The 21,621-nt window shown below is 40.9% G+C and overlaps 1 protein-coding gene across 4 annotated transcripts in view; it reads right to left on the bottom strand.

Annotated features, from left to right (window-relative positions):
- The window catches only part of EPC1 (enhancer of polycomb 1), a 112,914-nt gene that overhangs the window by 39,119 nt on the left and 52,174 nt on the right, over positions 1-21,621 (bottom strand). For all 4 annotated transcript variants that reach the window (XR_013277513.1, XM_077491082.1, XM_077491080.1 and 1 more), the window contains 4 exons: positions 4,753-4,912; positions 2,632-2,777; positions 2,012-2,218; positions 321-469 (listed from right to left, as the gene is read on the bottom strand). Coding sequence is in view for 3 of the 4 variants with exons in the window: in XM_077491080.1 (XP_077347206.1) it covers positions 321-469; positions 2,012-2,218; positions 2,632-2,777; positions 4,753-4,912 (662 nt within the window). In the remaining variant the exon portion in view is untranslated. The remainder of the gene's footprint in view (positions 1-320; positions 470-2,011; positions 2,219-2,631; positions 2,778-4,752; positions 4,913-21,621) is intronic.

Raw genomic sequence — 21,621 nt, forward strand, 5'->3', positions numbered from 1 at the left:
CCATTTTTGGGTGGAACTCTGCTTTAAGGCGTTGCCTCCAGGGGCACAATGAGCGTTGCTAATAGTGCTGGGCGGTTGTTTTAAGGGCAAAGGACAAAACTGTCAATTCGTGTGCTATAGTTACACAAGACCTACAGGGGAAATACACAGCAATCACAGACTGCTATAGGGTGCACACAGGTTTTTCCATTAAGTTTTGTACCTCCCTTTTCCTATTTATGGCCATTAACTGGCAATAATACTAGTCTACTTTACATACAGTCCTATTTATGTAAGCAACAATACAATATTCAACACAAAATGTATAAAATTAGGTATACCTCTTTTCCATAATTTCCAGTGTTAGATGTAATAATTCTCTCTTGCTTTTTTCTCGTCTCTTAATCATTTCTAAAATAGTAACTGCTCGGCTAAGATCCCGGCGCAACTTCAGCATCTTTTCATAAGAAGCCTCATCATTCTTTCGGTTCTGTAAAACAATAAAAGTTGAAACATTAAAAAGGCAAGACAGTGTTTCTGTAAAAAAAAAAAAAATTATTCTAACTCTAGATTTATCTGTAACTAAAGGATAGAATCTCCAACAGCATCATACAGCTTATTTGATTGTAAAGTTAAATGTTCCTGTGTATGTTTAAAGAGAGGCTAGACCAGGGATATGCAATTAGCGGACCTTCAGTTGTTGCAAAACTGCAAGTCCCATCATGCCTCTGGGTGTCATGCTTGTGTCTGTCAAAGTCTTGCAATGCCTCATGGGACTGGTAGTTCTGCAACAGCTGGAGGTCCACTAATTGCATATCCCGGAGCTAGACTATAATCCGGCTGTCACAGCTATTCGCTTAAATTAACTCAACTCCTTGTACCAAATGATCCTTGTTATAGCTTGGCTTCATGTTTCTTTAATACAACTTAACCACTTAAATACCGCCTCGTGCCGATATAAGTCGGCAGAATGGCACGGCTGGGCACAATCACGTACCGGTACGTGATTCTTTAAGTGCCCAGCCGTGGGTCGGGAGCGTGCCGGCGCACTCCCGACCTAGTCCTGTGCTCCGTGACCTTGGGACCAGCGGATCCCAATCGCCGCTGGTGTCCTGCGATCGGGTCACAGAGCTGAAGAACGAGGAGAGGTCTGTGTAAACAAACCTCTCCCCGTGCTTCCCTATGTCCCTATGTGGCCGTCACCAATCGTCTCTTCCCTTTTATAGGGAAGGACAATCAGTGACGTCACAAGCCAGGCCATGTCCCCTACAATAAAAAAAAACCATCACGTCATACATAACACCTACACTGCCCCTAGTGGTTAACTCCTTCACTGCCAGTGTCATTTACACAGGAATCAGCACATTTAAATAGCACTGATTGCTGTATAAATGACAATGGTCCCAAAAATGTCCGATGTGTCCGCCATAATGTTGCAGTCACCATAAAATTCGCTGATCGCCACCATTACTAGTAAAAAAAAAAAAATTAATAATAAAAATGCTATAAAACTATCCCCTATTTTGTAAATGCTATAACTTTTGCGCAAACCAATCGATAATCGCTAATTGCGATTTTTTTTACCAAAAATATGAAGAATACGTATCAGCCTAATCTGAGGGAAAAAAAATTTTAATATATTTTTTTTAGCAAAAAGTAAAAAATATTGAATTTTTTTTTAAAATTGCTGCTCTATTTTTTTTTCTATAGCACCCCTGCTGTTGGACAGCTTGGCATCAGAGTAGCACTCGTAGCATCATCCACTGTAGGGACTAAGCCAATTGTAGGGGGACTTTCCCACACACCTTACTGGAGGACTCTGTAGTAATGCCTGTAACATTCCTGCATGTAATATTCCTGCTATTTATAGTCACTTACAGTTCAAAAACGGAAAAAGAATAGTTCCAACTTCAAATGAAAACCCGATGCTCCAGCAGGTGTAGACTTACTGTATATTTGAAGGAGAGTCTACACCACTACACTAAACCATACCATTAGGACAGCAGCCATTAGCAATATCACGTTAACTCACTTTCCGTGTTTGCATCTTCTCTGTACGCCTTCTGAAAGCTACATAAGGATCACTGGTGCTTGAGCCATCCCGCTTCTCCTGTTTTACTGCTGGTATTACGGAGGAGCCACGACAATTTTTCCTTTTCTTAATCCAATAGTCATACACTTCAGTTATCAACTCGTCATCTTCCTTTAGCAACAGCTTGGCTTCTTGGAGATTAACAGGCTGGAGGAAAAAAAAAAACAAACAAACAAACAAAAAAAAAAAAAACTCAACATTAGAACGTTTTTTCTAAAAGTGCAACTGCACCTTAGTTCAGTTTTGGTAATTTTCTAAGTTTTATACTTTTTCTGTTCCCGATTCCTGTGACATATCACCTAATGTAAATAGGGCGTTTCTATATCATTTAGATTGCAGAACATGCTGGGATTTTCAAAGAAAGCCCAGCATTGGTTTTAATCACTATTTGACTGCCTTGATCCACCTAGAAATCCATAAGGCTCTATTAGGAGCTAGCTGCAGGAGGGGGGTGGGTGTCAATTCAGGTGTAAGCTTTGACATTTGCTTTGAAACTGCTTAGCATACATAGTGAGTGAGCAGACCAGAATAAAAATAAAAAATAAAAACATTAAATGTACCTGCTGACCGCTTCCTTTCTCTAACCGGTCAATCATTTCTTCAAACTGGAGAAGAGATATGTCCAACTTTTTTCTAAGTTTGTTCACAAAGATCTCATCATCAGAGTCCAAGTCATAATCTGGTTGCTCCGCATCCAAACTAAAAGCTAAAATTATCAAATAAAACAGATTTGTGCCAGATAAAACAAACACACTATAATACACTAGGGATAACAGCAAACCAAAACAATTGGCATTTTAATGTTCTATTATTTAGGCACAAATATGTACCAAATACCTGAAAAGAGAAGTTCACCTTTTATAAAAAAAAAAAAAAAAAATGTACATCATTTTACAGGTTAAAAAAAATTGCATTTATTTTTATTTTTTTTATAAGGCATTGCGCATCTGCAATCAGAAAATCTTGGGGGGCAAAACCAGGACTTTGTCAGCTGGCTGCCTGTGACTCCCGATAACTGCCGAGGGGGAAATCAGGGCATGAGGGCGTTCTGTACTGTAACATGTTTTTTTTTTTTCTTAGGAAAAAAAAAAAAATGTGACTGAACTAACAAAACGAATGGTCTGCATGTGTGAAAAGGGGCCTAAATAAATAACAAAAAAAAAAAAAAAAAAAAAAAAAAAAAAAAAAACACACACCACATCTCTATAGTTACCTGATCTGTGCAACAGATTTGCAGAGCAGCCCTGAATCTCCTTTACTTCGCTCCCCCGTCAGCGCTCCTGTCTCCTCCTATCTGTCCAGTGCCCCCACAGAAGTCACTACTCATGGGGGCACTTGTGCGTGCGAAGGATGAGCTCCGGCGTGTTCGCACACCCCACTTGTAGAGCCCGCCAGGAAGTTGGCACTGCCCTAATCACAGGCAGAGAGATATTTCCCGATCTCTGCAGCCGTGCATTGAGACAATGTTGCACTGCCTGCGATTAGTGCAGTGCAGACTTCCTGGTGGGCCCTGCACGCGGGGTGTGTGAACACGCCTGAGCTCATCCTTAGTGCTTGCCCCCGAGCCCTGCTGCTGCATCCATAACAGACAGTAGTACTCGGCCCTATCCCCCACTGCCTTGTCACTGGAGAAGATTGACAATGGCTACCGCTGCCATCAATCTGCCCAATAAGGAGGGAGACAGCGGCAATAGTCTCTGCACTTATGCACGTCGCTGGAGCGGAGCAGACTGAGGTAAAATAGGAGAAAAGGAGGGAAGGAGGGGGGTGCTTGGGGTCTGAGGGGATTCTGCAGCAGAGAAGTTTTTTACCCTGAATGCATTAAAAGGTAAAAAAAAACCTTGAGGCTTTAGAATCACTTTAAAAACTACCCTGTATTTTCCAGCTACAAACAAAGCATTCCCCAGTTCTGCCTAGTGAAAGGACAGAGATCACTGCTCCTCGTCATTGAGAGCAGTGACCACTGTACTGTGTGTTAAAGTCCAGCCTCCTAACAGTTAGAATCACTCCCTAAGACACATTTAACCTCTTCACTGCCCCTATGGGTAACCCCTTCACTGCCAGTGTCATTTACACAGTAATCAATGCATTTTTACAGCATCGATCAATGTATAAATGACAATGGTCCCAAAATAGAGTCAAAAATATCTGATGTGCCCGCCATAATGTCGCAGTCCCGATAAAAATCGCAGATCGCCGCCATTACTAACAAAAAAAATAAAAAATGCCATAAACGATTCCCTATTTTGTAGACGCTATAAATTTTGTGCAAACCAATCAATATACTCTTATTGGGATTTTTTTTTACCAAAAATATGTAGAAGAATACATATCAGCCAAAACTGAGGAATTTTTTTTTCTTTTTATATATTTTTGGGGGATATTTATTATAGCAGAAAGCAAAAAATATTGCATTTTTTTTTTCAATATTGTTGCTCTTTGTTCATAGCGCAAAAAATACAAACCGCAGTGGCAATCCAATACCACCAAAAGAAAGCTCTAATTGTGGGAAAAAAGGGACGTCAATTTTGCTTGGGTACACCGTCGCGTGACCGCGCAATTGTCAGTTAGTGGTCAGGAAGGGGGTAAAATCCTCCGGGGCTGAAGTGGTTAATGGGCAGCTCCCCTTTATAAAAGCAAAAGTTTTCACCATATTTTCATCATTTAAACAGTTTACTTACGCTGTAGGTGAATGAGCTGCTTTGGCATCTTAAATTCCCCTGGGTACACAGATTCATAATAAGAGATGTTGCTTTCTGCCTCCGGGACTGGTATAACCATGTTATCCCGCTTCTCTCCATATACCTGCAGTGCTGAAATGGCTCGCTGGAGATGATGTTCCTAGAAGTAAAAATATAATATTTCTATTGATATCGAGGAGATCATTCTGTTCTACGGCATGCAATTTCTGCAACAGTCAACAATACTGTTTTGAGGTATGTGTTAAATTATCAAGATAATAAAAAGGACAGTGAAAGAGCATTCAAAAATGTAAACTATTTATACAACTGATATGTATGACAGAAAAAAAAACAGCAGTATTGTTAGTTAACCCAGTCTTCACCCATTAACCGATCTTTTAAAATTAATGATATACAATAGGTTACACTATGGGACAGATTAAAAAGTGAATGCGACTTTCATCAAACATTCACTGGTGGTGAATCACCGTCATTTACACTGGAACTAAAAACTTAAGTTCACAAAACAATGCTGGAAGCTGGCATGCAAAATATTATTGCAAAACAGACTACACATCTGTTTTTGTGTGAATGCACACTGAGCCACAAATGCGCAGTGTGTAAAATGTGACTGCAAGACTAATCACAAAATATAAGTCAGCACTTGAGAGCTGTAAAATTCCACTATCAAGAAAACATATGAGGTCTATGAAAATCTAAATCTGCGCCTACAAATAGATCCCTGCAAAACAGAAAAAAAAAAGCTGTTTGGAGTTATTCATAAATAAAAATTCCTCATAATTTGTGCTGTTTAATCTCACAGAGGTGGCTCTAACTGCAGTTATCTTTTAAGATTTATTCATTGGTGTATAAAAATCGGTGGCAGCAACTCGATTGCGAGAGGGTGATGGGGTAGATCTCGTGTCTGCAGGGCCGACCCTGGTGTCAAAACAATTCCTCCCTGAGCAGAGACACGGACAGAAGCAGCTGGTGTCCTATCATATACTGTCCCCCATTGGATAGTGTCCGCAGTGTACTGCACATGCACAGTACACAGCAGACACAGATTCCGAAAATACCCGAAGATGAACGGCGCCTGCACCGTGAGTCCAGGTTCTATCCCCACCATCCAAGTGGTCATAGAGTTGGAATATAAAAGAGCCCGAAGCGTGGCGAGCGAAGCTCGCCCGCAAGGGGCCCTCTAATTTTCCCAACCCTATGTCCGCTTTGATGGTGGGGCTACCACCCCACTCACGGCGCAGGCGCCGTTCATCTTCTGAGATTTTCCGAAGCTTCTTCTGCTCCGTACTGCGCATGCGCAGTACGGGGCAGACACTATATGATGGCAGGACACTATCTGCCATACAGGCACTCAGTATAGATGTAAATGGATGAAAAGCAGCATGTCAGAACAGGTGGGTCCTAAGGGACTGATCGTTGGGGAAGGGCAAAACAATAGTTTTTAAAAAGGCTGCATTACAGCAGGAGCAGATAAAAAGGGGGACACCGACAGCTGGGCACAGGAGACACATCAAGATCTACACAGGAATTCCTGACCTGTGAACGCCATGCTGTATACTCCTGACCCGGACATGTTCAAGTTTTACATTGACATTTGTATTATATTTATATTTTTCTAAGGGTCGGTTCACACCAGAATGCGGTGCAGGAACGACGCAGTTCATGTGCGTTTCCTGCACTGCCTATGTGATCTGCATGCAGGTGCCAGTGTATTGGTAACAGCATCCCAAATGCAGCCCATGCAAATGAATGGGCTGTCAAAATGCACCACATGGGAAAAGTACAGGAGTGTGTGCCACATTAACCCCACATTTTCTTCAAACCTGCCTTACTTTTTTTAATGGCCTTGCTAGGTTTTCTCCCAAGAATAGTTGCTGATATTTGATTTCTCCCATGTTGTTCTGGTAGATCTTCACCACTCTAAGATTTCCCACCCCTGGTTTAAATAAACTGCTCCTGCTACTCATGGTAGCCCAAGTAATCCTTTAATTTATGAGCAGGATAAAAAAAAAAAAAAAAAAAAAAAAAAAAGATATTCTGACTAGTTCCATACAAAAGACAGTTCTTCTTTCAGATGCTTCTTTACATAAAAAGGTAAACTTTTTCTCCCATGATGGGATATGGATTAAAAGCAGCAGGAACAGCATTTGAGAAAAAATTACCAAAACACAAAAAGAAAATATAAAAAAGAAAATATAAAAAAGGAGTATAAGCATACATGGGAAGCACACAGAGACTCAAAAAAAAAAAAAAAAAAAAGACACGGGGAAATGTAAGCTGCTATATTTGACCTTTATATCTGAATATGATGGTGGCTCATTTATGCTGCTTGGCAAGATTCTGAATCACTGACCCAGAACAAGTACAACAAAGAATTTTGACAGTTTTCTGACAAGCCGTACAAGCATTCTTGTTTCCAATTCTATGACAGAGGTAATGGAGCCAGAGAAGGCAGAGCTACTAGTATTTTCAGAACAAAGTCTGCAGTGGCATCCAAATGGGTACAGTACAGTAAATGCTCACACAAACAACAACTTTTAACATGTACTAATCAGGATCACCAGGGGAAAAAGCTTGGAAAAAAAAAAAAGCCTAATGCAGCCACCACACCTCAGGACTGATCAGATGCAATATATTAGGTTTTTTGTTCTTGGGCTTAAATCCACTTTCGCCCCTTATGACTAGACAGTGCGAGAGCAGTAGATACGCTTATCAGTCTCCTCTCAGCCAATGAGCACTAATGGCTGCGTCATGTGTCTCCCATTCTGACTTCTCCTGCACAGGGGCTGCAAGTGGTTGATGCCAAGCCAAACTCAGGCATTTACTCTGCTTGCATTAGAGTTGCATGATTCTGGATAAAATGAGAATCACAATTTTGTTGCTTGAATAAAGGTCACGATTCTCTTTTTTTTAATTTTCCCCCAAAAATGCGTTTGAAAGACCGCTGCGCAAATACAGTGCGACATAAAATATTGCAACAACCGCCATTTATTCTCTAGAGTCTCTGCTAAAAAATAAACATTATATGTATTTGGGGGTTCCAAGTAATTTTCTAGCAAAAAATACTGATCTTTGACTTTGTAAGAAAGAAGTGTCAGAAAAAGGTTTAGCCTTTAAGTGGTTAAACAGACCTCATTTACAGATCAAGTTCATCCCTTTGATCCAAGGTAGAAAAGTTACAATGTTTATACTTGTCTACCAGCACAATGTTGTGAAAAAGTTGGCAGGTTGCCTCAGTTTTTCTTTTGACAGCTGAGTGAGTAGAGATCTCTCTACACTTGTTACATTCTGCATAGAGATCATGAGGGGGGGGGGGGGGGGGGGGGGTTGAATCGAGATCACAATTTTTTAAATGATTGTTCAGCTCTAGCTTGCATTCAAAAAGATTTAATGATTAAGAGCTGCATTCCTTCATCTGGAGTTTTAGGGCCGGTTCACACTGCGAGCCGCGGCGAGGCGTCTCCGACTTCCTCGCCGCGACTTGCAGGGGGGGTCAGCGGCGACTTGCAGAGGACTTCTGCATAGAAGTCAATGCAAGTCGCCCCCGAAGTCGCCCCGAAGTAGTACAGGAACCTTTTTTCTGAGTCGGAGCGACTCGAGTCGCTCCTCTCAGAACGGTTCCATAGTACTGAATGGGGGCGACTTGCGGGAGCGAGGCGAGGCGAGCCGTGTCGCCTCGCCTCGCGTCGCAGTGTGAACCGGCCCTAACTTGAAAAGAACTTGTTTCCAAGTAGTAACACTCCTTAAAAAAGTAACATGACAACCAGCAGTAGATTTTCTGGATGCAATCTGTGTGCCTACAAATACCGATGACCCCAAATACGCCAAGCTACATTTCGAGAAAACCCAAAAAGTTCCCAAAATCAAGCCGCCGGCCAATGGCTGTTTACCAGCGTCCGTGATGAGCAGTGTTCCCACCCATAAAAGAGAGCCGCAGCGCCTAGCCGTCATATGAAGGCCGGCAGCAAGCGGTTATACCCACATGCTGCACATAAGTGTCCATGGTCCCCCACTGTTGTATGCTATGAGCATGCTCACAGAACACCGACCAAGCAGTCACTACTACATATTGGGGCAGTCGATGGGAGAGATACCTGATCATGTGACAGCCATTCACAGCAGCAGATTATCTGGAACTCTGCCTTCCAGCATTCAGAACTCATTAACCCCTTCCCGCCGAGCGTACGCAGATCTGCGTACTCGGCTTCCGGGGGTATACCGGGATGATGCCTGCAGGTGCGGGCATCATCCCGGTACCGTTTTCTTCAGCAGGCGATTGGCTTTCCAGCCATAACAACCGATGCAGCTAAAAGCCACTCGGCTGTTATGCCGGAGGAGCGGGAGGGGAGGTCCCCCCCTCCCACCGCTGTTACCGGTGCTCCCGTTCGATCGGGAGCACCGATTCCATGTGCGATGCCTCCGGCCGCTGGGGAGGAACTGGAACGAAGCCGTAATCGGCTTCGTTCCAGTCTCCTCATAGTAAACACGGAAGCGACGTCATGACGTCACTTCCCGTTTACTCGGCTGCCAATGGCGCCGGTTTTAAAAATATATACGGTTGCCCCTTGCGGCCCGACTACAGAAATTGGTCCTAAGTTGTTATATGGAGCGGGAGCCAACCTAGCACTAAGTTAGTGATTGTTGTTGTGGATGTGCTACAGGTGTCGATTATTCTGTTAGAATCACTTGACGACCCCTGCGTGGGTCTAACCATAACAATGTGGCATGTCACTGTTTTTGTTTTTTTTGTTGAATGTTCGTTTGTCTGTCTAAAACTCAATAAAAAACATTTTCAAAAAAAAAAAAAAAAAAATTAAAATACGGTATTCAGAATCGCCGTTTTCGGCGATCTGAATACATTGAAGTGTAAAGGAGGGGTGGGGGGTCTTTTAGACCCCCGGTCCCTCCATAAAGAGTACCTGTCACCACCTATTACTGTCACAAGGGATGTTTACATTCCTTGTGACAGCAATAAAAGTGATCAAATTTTTATTTATTTTTTTTAAAACAATTTAGTCATTTTAAAATAAATAAAACATTTTTTTTTAAAGTGCCCGCCGTCCCCGCGAGCTCGCGAAGCAAAGAAAACGCATACGGAAGTCACGCCGCATGTAAACAGTGTTCAAATCACACATGTGAGGCATCGCCGCGATCGTCAGAGCGAGAGCAATAATTCTAGCACTAGACCTCCTCTGCAATGCTAACCTGGTAACCGTAAAATAAAATAAAGCGTTGCCTATTGAGATTTTTTAGGTACCGTACTTTGTCGTCAATCCACAAGTGCGTGCGATTATAAAGTGTGTAAAATATTGCAAAACAATCGCCGTTTTATTCTCTAGAGTCTCTGTTAAAAATATATAATGTTTGGGGGTTCCAAGTAATTTTCTAGCAAAAAATATGGATTTTAACTTGTAAACCCCAAATGCCAAAAATAGGCTTAGTCATGAAAGGGTTAAAGGGCTGGCAGGAGGTTTAAATCTGAAATCCAGGCAAAATCTAATCTATCTGCAGGTAACCGTGTGTATGACTATATACAAACAGTGATTGTGTTTAAACCTCTAAATTGGGATTATTAAAAAGGCAATTTCTAAAGAAGAAATGTTATATTTAAATATTTGCATATTGAATAAAATTGCACTGATAAACTGTAGACAATTTAAATACAAAACAGTGATGGCTGCCATCAGCCTGTCAATACTTTGTGCAGATGCCGTTATTCACATGCACCCGTCCTTCCAGCAGAAAGAATACGGTGTATGTGGCTAAACATACATGTGAAGGGGGTCTAAGAGGGAACTCCGCACTGCAACTAATGGAATTAGAGAATTCTGCACTTGGCTGGAGAAATATAGAAATAAGCAACACTATATAAAAATGTGACGACTGTTGCAAAATGTAATCTGAGTAAGGCTACGTTTACATTAGTGTCAAAAGCAGGCATTTCAATGTTTTTGAAGTCCCACAAATGCCTCTCAAAATTGCAGTGGCTAGTGTTGTTCACATGGCTGCGTTTGCATCACACCAAAATGGTTTCACTGGCTATACTGCTCCCCCATGCCTCCATTCATATCAATGAAAACGCACCATAAAAACGCCTTGCATAATACCCCTTACAGTGCATTTGAGATGCATTTAGAAAGCATTACTAGCTAGCCCAGATGATAGTACAAGAATCCACACAATAGAAAACCAACACATAAGGAGGCGTTTGGAAAGCATTTTCGAACACGATACAAATTCTGTAAACACACATAATAAACACACAAAAAAGTGTGAACACAATAGGTGCATTAATGTGCACTCATATTTCACTGCACGTCTAAATGTAGCCTAAGGTTGCATTCACACCTGCACGTTCCTGGAAAATAAGAAAAAAACGCTGTGCCATTAATTATTTATTCCCAGTAAACGTGCAACAAGAGGATCAGAAGCTTCTTTTGGCATGTTTGCCATGCATAGGGCTGCCCCATTCATGTGAGCTTCATGGGAAAAAGCACAAGAAAAATGAGTTCATGTAATGCGCACATGTGAATAGGGCCTAAATGATGCACAGAGTTCTGTATGAACCTGCAAAACGCTTGGGTTTCATGACATTATGTAGGTACCTACACACCAGATAATGATTAGCTTTATTAATGACAGAAAATGCCAGTGTGTAGGGCTGAAACAACTAATCGATTATGAAATTAATCTATTACTATTTTCATAATCGATTAATTGGCCAGTAACATAATGGGGTTAAAAACTATAATGAGCCCGTTATAGTACAAAAATTGCAAATAATCGCTACTGTAAATACCACTTTCACAGTTCTACAGTTAAAAAAATAAAAATAAAATAATGAACCCCTTACAGTAGTGATTATCTGCTTTTTGTTGTAGTATAAAGGGCTACTTTTAGTTTTTTTTTTAACCCCATTATGTTACTAAACGTCTTTAGATCTGGTACACACCTATGTGTTTTTTGGTGCTTTTTGCAGAAACGCACTACAGTTAATTTACATGGTTTCCTATGGGACATATTCACATCTATTCATTTTTCAGCTGCTGTGTATTTGGGAACGGTCAGGGACTTTTTTTTTTACCGCAAAACAATGCTTTTTTTGGTTCTGTACTTCAATGGAGAAGCTGCAGAAAAGCATGTAATGGGTTTTGCAGCAATTTGTTTTTTTATCTGCCCAGCAACAAATTGGCCAAAAAAAAATGTAAAAACTCAAATCACAGCAAAATCACATGCGCAAAAGTCAAAAACGCACAGCAAAAAACACTGCAGAAAGATCAAAAGCAAACTGCATACCAAGCCTTATGCTGGCCACACGGATCAATTTTCAGACGAAAAATCTTTGTACATTCACTTAATGAAAGAATATTTTGAAATTTTCACTTGTTTTTAAAATGAATTCAATTTCTGAACGAAAACCACATACACTGTCTGAAAATTCCCTTTACTAATGAGTTTTCTATTTCTAAATTTTCCCGTCACTGTGGTTGAAAACGAACATCGATTTGACCCCCACTGATTAGAAAAATCGAACAAACGTTCTTAAAATTACATTTTTTTTTTTTTATAGGGAAGATCTCCTAATAGCATATACAGTACTAATCGTTAGTTGCAGCCCTACCAGCATGCAATGTTCAAATTATCTGATGGGATAGATGCAACTGTCACAAGGTTATCAGAATTTATAAGCCAGTGACATAAATAGGGGTGCACCAAATGGGTTTTTTGGTGCTGAAACTGAAAATGAATAATACACTAGGCCGAAAACCAAAACTGACCATTTTGAAAAAAATGTTTATACAGGAGATGGTCAGAGACTGTCAACATGGTACAGGAGGTGGTCAGAGACTGCGGACCTGGTAAAAGAGATAAGTGCAGCCAGTGATGCCCCCTGTGCAGCGAAGAGAGAGGAGAGCCGCCTCTGCCGTCTGGTTGAATATAGCGCCGGGAACATCACAGCTTTAATTTCAATAGCTGTGTGTTCCCCGTCACATACAGCCCCTCCCCCTTGTCCAGGCACTTTGATAGACAGATCACCCGTCCAATCTGTCTATCAAAGTTCCCCGGACAGGGGGGGGGGGGCTGTATGCGACGGCAAACACCCAGCTATTGAAATTAAAGCTGTGATGTTCCTGGCGCTCTATTTAACCAGCCGGCGGAGGCGGCTCTCCTGCGCTATACATCCCCATGATGGGCGGCACCAGAGGCTGGGTGGCGGTGCTCTGCCCCACCTCATTTTCGGCTCAATTATCGGCCATTTTTTTCGGTGCATCCCTAGACATAAAGGCTATTATTCAGACCCATGAAGTCACTCATACTGGGAAGTTCAACAATCATCTTGAGAAACACAAACATACGTGTTTACTGTGTACACTGCAGGGATTTTTCCTTAAAGTGGATGTAAACTAAGGCCGAAACAACAACTCGATTAATCGACAACTAATCTATTATGAAAAACAATTGCTATTTTCCCAATCGATTAATTGGCCAGCAGATTAGTTGGTCTGCATACAGAATGCATTATTTGATTAAATATCGAGAATTACAGTGCAGCACACATACAGCTCACTACACCATCCGTATATACAGGTCAGCAAGTTCCTGAGAACTTGTGAATGTGTGAGGAGCAAAGCTTCATGGGACATTTAGTACTGGGCAGGAAGTGTGTGGTTCTACAAGCAGAAGTTTTCTTTACCTTGCTATTGGGGCACTCTGAAGACTGGGGGACCCAGAAGAGGAGAATCAGAGCTGCTCTGTGCAAAACCATTACACAGAGCAAGTATAACATGTTTTTCCCATGCTCTTTTTGTACTATAAAAGGGCTAATTTTAGTTTTTTTTAAACCCCACTATAACAGGCGATTAAAAAAAAAAAGCATGCTGCTGTTAAACGCCTTAGGCCTGGCTCTCACCTATGCGTTTCTTCAAAAAGCACCAAAAAACGCAGAACAGTTCATTTAACATTGTTTCCTATGGGACACGTTCACAGCTATGCTTTTTTCAGCTTCTTCGTATTTTGGAAAGGGTCAGGGACTTTTTTCTTTTAAATGCAAAACTTAGCTTTTTTTGGTTCAATACTTCAATGAAGAAGCTGTAGAAAAAGCATGTAGTGCTTTTTTTTGTAGCAATTTGTGTTTTTTAATCTGCCCAGCAACAAAATTGGCCTAAACAAAAAAAAAAGCACAGCAAAAAGCACCGTAGTAACAGATCAAAAGCAAACTGCATAGGTGTGCACAGAGCCTTATGCTGGTCACATAGATCAAATTTTCAGATGAGAATATTACGAAAAATCTTTGTACATTCGCTGAATGAAAGACTGTTCAGAATTTTCACTTGCTTTTAACATCGTTTTAAAATTAATGTAATTTCGGAACGAAAACCACATACACTGTCTGAAAATTCCTTTGACCAAGAAGTTTTCTATTTCTAAATTTAATTGTCACTGTGGTTGAAAGGAATGTCGAGTTGACCCCACTAACAATTAGAAAATCGAACGAACGTTGTTAAAATTACATTTATCTTTTGAAGGAAGACATTGTTTTTGTATGGCCAGCATATAGAATATTACAGTTCTGTTTGAAAATCTGCAAAAAACGGTCTAAACTTTTTTTTTTCCCTTTAATAAATATCCAAAAGAAAAAAAAAAGAAACAATCAGTTTAGGCCAATATCCATTTTATTTTTTTTACCAAAAATATGTAAAACACCTCGCAATAAGCACATATATTGATTGGTCTGTGCAAAAGTTAAAGATAAATTGGCTCTGAGTGATATTTACCAGATTCACCTTCTAAATGTATATTGTACATATCTCTTCTGCCTTTTATTCTCAGAGTGGATTAGAAATGTTGCTTCCTAACCATGTAGTTGTTTATATTTACATATGCATAGAGATATTTAAAGAGAGATTTCACTGTAAAAACAATTATTAAAATCCAGCAGCTACAAATACCGCAGCTGCTGACTTTTAATAAATGGACACTCACCTGTCCCAGGATCCAGCGATGTTGGCAGCCGAGGCCGATCGATCGCTCGGCTGCTGCAGTCACCATTCTAGGTGAGGGAATCAGGAAGTGAAGCATTGTGGCTTCACTTCCCGGTTCCTTGTAACGCAGCGCAATAGAAATGGTCCCTGCTGTCTCTGGGACCCGTGTGTGTCCCAGCAGACAGCGTGCCAGGACAAGAAGAGGGAAAGACTCCCGTGGGAGTCTATGCCCGGAAGTGGGTGCAAATACCTGTCTTAGACAGGTATCTGCACCTCCCTCCCCCCTGAAAGGTGGCAACTGTGACACCGGAGGGGGGGAGGGTTCCGATGAGCAGAAGTCACACTTTAGGGTAGAACCCCGCTTTAAGAATAAAATTGTCTTTTTTTTTTAAACTTTACATATTAACTAAATTATACCACACCTTTTAAGGTTATTAACCGATCAAAACAATAAGTAGACCAACTAATCGATTATGAAAATAATCGTTAGTTGCAGCCCTAATGTAAACCCTCACATATACCCAGTGAAGTGAACAGCCTCAGATGATACACAGATTAAACAAATCTTCCTGAACAAGTTTTACATGGATAGCTGCTGTCTTCAGCTTTATATACTGTTTAGAAATCGCACACATTCGGTTATCAGGCTGATAACAGAAGAATGGAGCAGGACAAAGGACATACATGAAGAGAGATTACAAAACACTGCAGCGATATATGTGCCCAGCTCAAGTGGATATATGAACTTTAGTTACAGTATACATAATTTTTTGAGTTATCATGGTGTTTTGAAATATTTTAACTCTACACATTTTTATTTTTTGACACTATTTGCTGCCACTTCACAGTTACGTTTTTGGGTTGATTAGGTTTTTTTCCCAACCCCAATCTTATCACGTATCTGTGAGGCTAGGTGTATCTCGCACACTGCCGCTTTTCACATATAATCATATAATACACTATATGTCACATTATACGATGCTTTTATGTTTATAAAGCTCTTGAGGTTTTTATAATTAGTGGAGTTTATTTTATTGGCCGCCACACCATACACATACCCACCTTTACACTTTGATCTTACCCTCCATCACCTTCTAGGTAGCGTCACCAACCCCACTATGTATTATTTTTACATTATTGCCCCATGTGGGAATCTGCCCTACATCCTAAGAGTAAAGTCCTGAATATTTTTCTCTGCTCTTGTTTGAAATCTTTGCAAATTCCTTAAAAAAAAAAAAAAAAAAAAAAAAAAAAAAACACGTATATAGGTTTTCCCAGGTTTGTCATGACATTTAACCATTTGCCAACTGGGCCATAGCCGAAAAACAGCTACAGCACGGTAGGCTTATTCTGGGAGGGTGTCCATGGACGTCCTCCCAGAATCTTGCTCTCTCACATGCTCCCCGAAAACTCAGTGATCGCGGGTCCAGAAGACCTGGCACATCACTGATCATGGTAAATGGCCGCTGGTAGCGGCAGTTTACCACTTGATCGTTCCGTCAAACGATGGAGTGACCACTTGTAAACAAACCAAAGTCATGTGATGACTCCAGTTTCTCCCTCCCCTCTCTGTACAGTGCAAGGGAGAGATTGTTTGCAACAGCCCTGTGGACTGGATCTGTAGTGCCCAACAGCGCTGCTCAGTGCCCATACTCTGCAATAAATTTTAACAGAAACAAGGAATTTTTTATTTTTTTTAATGAATTTTCGGTCATTGATTTATAGCACAAAAAATAAAAACAAAAACAGCGCTGATTAAATACCACCAAAAGAAAGCTATTTGTGTGAAAAAGGACAAACATTTCATATTGGTACAGTGTTGCATGAATGAGTAATTGTCATTCAAATTGTGAGAGCACCAAAAGCTGAAAATTGGTATGGTTAGGAAGGGGGTTTAAGTGCCCACTGGTCAAGTGGTTAAAATTGAGCTAAGGTTCATCCTGTTTTCACTGATCATCCTAGAGGTTTCTACAACTTGATTGGAGTCCACCTGTGGTAAATTCAGTTGACTGAACATGATTTGGGATGGCACACACCTGTCTATACAAGGTCCAACAGTTAACAGTGCATGTCAGAGTAAAAACCAAACCAAGTCCAAGGAATTGTCTGTAGGCCTCCAAGACAGGATTGTATTGAGGCAAAGATCTGGGGAAGGGTACAGAAAAACATCTGCAGCATCAAAAGGTCCCTATGAGCACAGTGTCCTCCATCATCTGTAGTTAGAAAACGTTTGGAACCACCAGAACTCTTCCTGGAGCGGGCAGCCCAGGCAAACTGAGCGATCGGGGGAGAAGGGCCTTAGTCAGGGAGGTGTCCAAAACTCGATGGTCACTCACAGAGCTCCAGGAGAACCTTCCAGCACTCCACCAATCAGGCCTGTATGGGAGAGTGGCCAGAAGAAAGCCACTCCTTAGTAAAAGGCACCTGAAGGACTCTCAAAAAAATTCTCTGGTCTGATGAAACAAAGTTTGAAATCTTTGGCCTGAAAGGCAAAGGGGTCATGTCTGAAGGAAACCAGGCACCGCAATCAACTGGCCAATACCATCCCCACAGTGAAGCCTGGTGGTGGCAGCATCATTCTGTTGGAAAGTTTTCAGTGGTAAAAACTGGGAGACTAGTCAGGATCGAGGGAAAATGAATGCAATGTACAGAGACATCAATGATGGAAACTTGCTCCAGAGTGCTCTGAACCTCAGGCTGGGGCGAAGCTTCATCTTCCAACAGGACAACGACCCAAAGCACACAGCCAAGATAAACAAAAGGAGTGGCTACGGGACAACACTCTGATTGTCCTTGAGTGGCACAGCCAAAGCCCAGACTTGAGCCCGATTGAACAGATCTGGAAATGGCTGTGCACCGACGCTCCCCATCCGACCTGATAAAGCTTGAGGGTTCCTGCAAAAGAGAATGGGAGAAACTGCCCAAAAATAGGTGTGCCAAGCTTGTAGCACCATACTCAGGCTTGAGGCTGCAATTGGTGCTTCAACAAAAAAGTATTGAGCAAATACTTATGTACATGTGATGTTTTTTTATTTTTAATAAATATGCAGAGATTTCAAACAAACTTCTTTCTTGTTGTCATTATGGGGTATTGCTTGTACAATTTTGAGGAAAAGGGAATAATCCATTTTAGAATAAGACTAACATAATAAAAATGTGGAAAAAGTGAAGCGCAGTGAATACTTGCGGGATGCACTGTAGTTCTGATGGATAATGAATATCCTAAAATCATGGTCAATTTAAAAGTCATACATATCATGAAAACAGATTTGCATTGTGGTGTTTATCTTGGCTCAAAGCATCGCATGTGTCTCAGAAGTGGGTGTCAGTATTATCGGCTTGTACCAGATTGCTATAAGAACTGTATGGGGACACTGTATCAGACAGGATAAGGAGATGTTAATATAGTGAGGCCTGAAGGCACACAAAGCAAAAACAAGTAAAATATGTCAGCACAGATGGCTTTAACCACAACCAGATGCTGCACACAAGTGTTAATTCATTATTCCTGACAAATTGTCATGCAAAAATACTTTGCTTTTTCTAGAACCAATTTAAATTTTTCACTTAGTTGCACCCAAGTATAAATAGGGTACATAGCAACCTCAGGCAGTGTAGAAAGCAAGGTAAGTGACCGTTACAAGCACATCACTGGCTGAAACAACGTGTTTGGTGCATTTTATTTTTTTAAATAAAAACCAAGATGTTTATCTACATGCAAAATCTGTCAATTGGTAAAGAAAACCATAATTAAATTGGTGTTCCACAAAAAAAAAAAAAAAAAAAAAAAAAAAAAAAAAAAAAAATACTGCAGCTGCTGACCTTTAATAAATCAGACACTTGCCTATCCCAGGGTCCAGTGATGCGGGGGGGGGGGATGAAGAAGCCCCGCTCATCTCCCTCTCTGCTCGGCAGCACCAGCATTTTAACTGTGGGCACCCGGCTGTGGCTTCACAGCTGGGCACCCACTGCGTGAGGCGCGCAATCATCTGGGACCTGTCATGTGTCCCAGATGATTGACAAGAGGGAGGGGAGAGAGGCGATCTCCCCTCCTGCACTGAAGGAGGCGCCTGGGCTCCTTTCTAAAATACTGCCATAGTGGTTATCTATGGATATTCATGCCTCCTGCATGTATCCCTACCTGTTAAATGTCTCCCCTCTGTCTGTTATGAGATTCGAAAAACTGCAGATTCTGTGGGTGGGTCTGTTGTCCGGAGCTTGGTGGGTGGAGTCGTGATGTCAGTAGACTCCCCGCCCACCTCTACACTCCCCTTATCAACATGCATTTTGTCCAGTGCATTCTTTACACTGAACTTCTGTTATGATCATTAACATCCAGTCAAAATTCTGAAAAGTCACCACATGACTTCAGCATGCCCAATCATGCTGAGGTGTGGAGCAGGCAATCCGGGGAGAGATGGAGAAGAAAGGAGGAGGGGATCTGAAGTACATGTAGGCTTGTGCATGAGAGATGTAAACCACCTGTCACTCACAGCAAGGGGAAGAAACACTCATATTTTTCTGTCTGTATGTTTTTATCTCACTGAAAAAATATAAGAGGACTGCTCAGAGTACATGAAATCCTATACTGTATAAAAGGTGCAAGCCTCAATTAAAAAAAAAAAATTTTTTTTTTTTCGGGTTTACATCCACTTTAGCATGATAAAAAGCAGAGTAAACCAAACCCAATAAAGCGTTGTCGGCGTTGCTTTTTTGGGAACTGGAAACTTCCTGCTCATAAATGTAGATAATGCACTAAAGTAGGCTTCCTATAGACTACTAGGTTGTCACATGACACAAAATCCTGAGCAGGAGTCTACTATTTTCTGAGAAAAGCACATCACAAAAGAGTGCTAAACGTCTTAAGCGCCCCCCCCCCCCATTCACATCGACTGCGGCTTTGAATCACGCAACTTCACGTGAAAGTGCACAATTTCAAAGCCACAGTAGTGCAACTTTGGGTGTGTGACTTTGAAGACATCTGTGCGGCTTCATGCACAGATGTCGATTCAAGTTGCACCCAAATTGCCAAAAGTATGGCATGTAGTACTTTTTTAAATCTATGCAGCACTGCAAAGTCGGCGTCACACTAATATGAACAGTGGAATGGAAAGAAATAGGATGCTCGCACGATAAGTCACTCCAATGTGAACGGGGGCCAATAGTCTATTGTTAACAAAGGTGTGTGTGCAGTCCCAAAAACATGGATACATCCAACTATGGCATCTATGCACGAATAGGTCGAATTTTTAACATCGTGTCAAAAAAGGTGCCAATAATGGCCAACAAATTCATATTTATTTAAATTCATGATATTAATTAAAAAGTGGAATACATTTATAAAAAGCGTCAATTTCGGTTTTGGCTAAGTGCATCCTGAAATTTCTAGAGGAGGTAGAGAAGTGGCTGTCAGCTGCTTTATTGAAATCTATACAGGGAGATCAGTGCTTGTAACTCCCCACTGCCGCAACGATCACCCCTGACTGCCCAGGTGTTGGATCAAGCATCGGAGCATTTGCACAAGTACAAGTAGTCACGCAAATGCTTGGTATCAGCACCGATAATAGTATCAGTATGGATGCAACTAGGGCTGAACCAAGTAAACGAATGGATTAAATCAACAACTAATTGATTATGAAATGAATCGATTACGATTTCCATAATCGAATAAAGGGCTAATTTTAGTTTTTTTTTAACCCCATTATGTTCACATCTGTGTGTTTTCTGGTGCTTTTTGCAGAAACGCACTACATTTCATTTACATGGTTTCCTATGGGGCATGTTCACATTTATGCCTTTTTCAGCTGCGCGTATTTAGAAAGGGCTAGGGACTTGAACGCAAAAAACTGTGCTTTTTTGATTCAATATTTTTCAATGGAGAAGCAGCAGTAAAAGCATGTAATGTGTTTTTGTAGAAATTTGTGTTTTTTAATTTGCCCAACAACAAAAACGCACAGCGAAAGCAAACTGCATAGGTATGTACCAAGCCTTATGCTTGCCACACAGATCAATTTTTAGACAAGAATATTCAGACGAAATATCTTTGTACATTTGCAAAATGAAAGAATGTTTGAAATTTGCACTTGTTTTTAAAACTAATGTAATTTCTGAACGAAAACCACATACACTGCCTGAAAATTCCTTTCACCAAGAAGTTTTCTATTTCCAAATTTTCCCATCATTGTGGTTGAAAATTAACATCAATTTGACCCCACTAACGATTGGAAAATCAAAGAACGTTCTTAAAATTTTATTTTTTTTGAAGGAAGACATTGTTTTTTTAAAGAAAAGAAAATTTGATCTGAGTCTGATGACGTTAACCAGATTCACCCTTTAATAGTTTATACAGTATATCTCTCCTCTAATAGTATATCTCTTACGTTTGTTATTCTCAGAGTGGATTAGATATTTTGCGCCCTAACCATATAGTTGGTTAATTATATTTCCCACTGCATAGAGATCAGAATAAATTGCTTTTTTTAACTTCTAATTATATAACTAAATTATACACCACACTTTTTAAAGGTTATTATCCAATCAAAACAATAATTGGCCAACTAAATATATTATGAAAATAATCATTAGTTGCAGCCCTAGGAGCAACCCTACTGAAAAATCATCATTTATCATGAAGAGGAGGAGGCGGGTCATTGTCAGGAAATTTTTCACAGCAACTTCAAAAAAGGTGAGCTTAAAGCGGAGTTCCGCCCAAAAATGGAACTTCCGCTCTAAGTGCTGGTGACTCCCTGACATAACCCAGTTTTTACAGGCACCCAGCTCCCACTTCCTCCGCCGGTGCCGCAGCACTGGAAGGAAGTTCTCCTCTCCCTGCAATCTTCTGGGACATGTCAAAGGTCCCAGAAGA

This window comes from Lithobates pipiens, unplaced genomic scaffold (genome assembly GCF_037356315.1).
Source record: "Lithobates pipiens isolate NorthernLeopardFrog02 unplaced genomic scaffold, aLitPip1_a1.2 Scaffold_19, whole genome shotgun sequence".
NCBI lineage: Eukaryota > Metazoa > Chordata > Amphibia > Anura > Ranidae > Lithobates > Lithobates pipiens.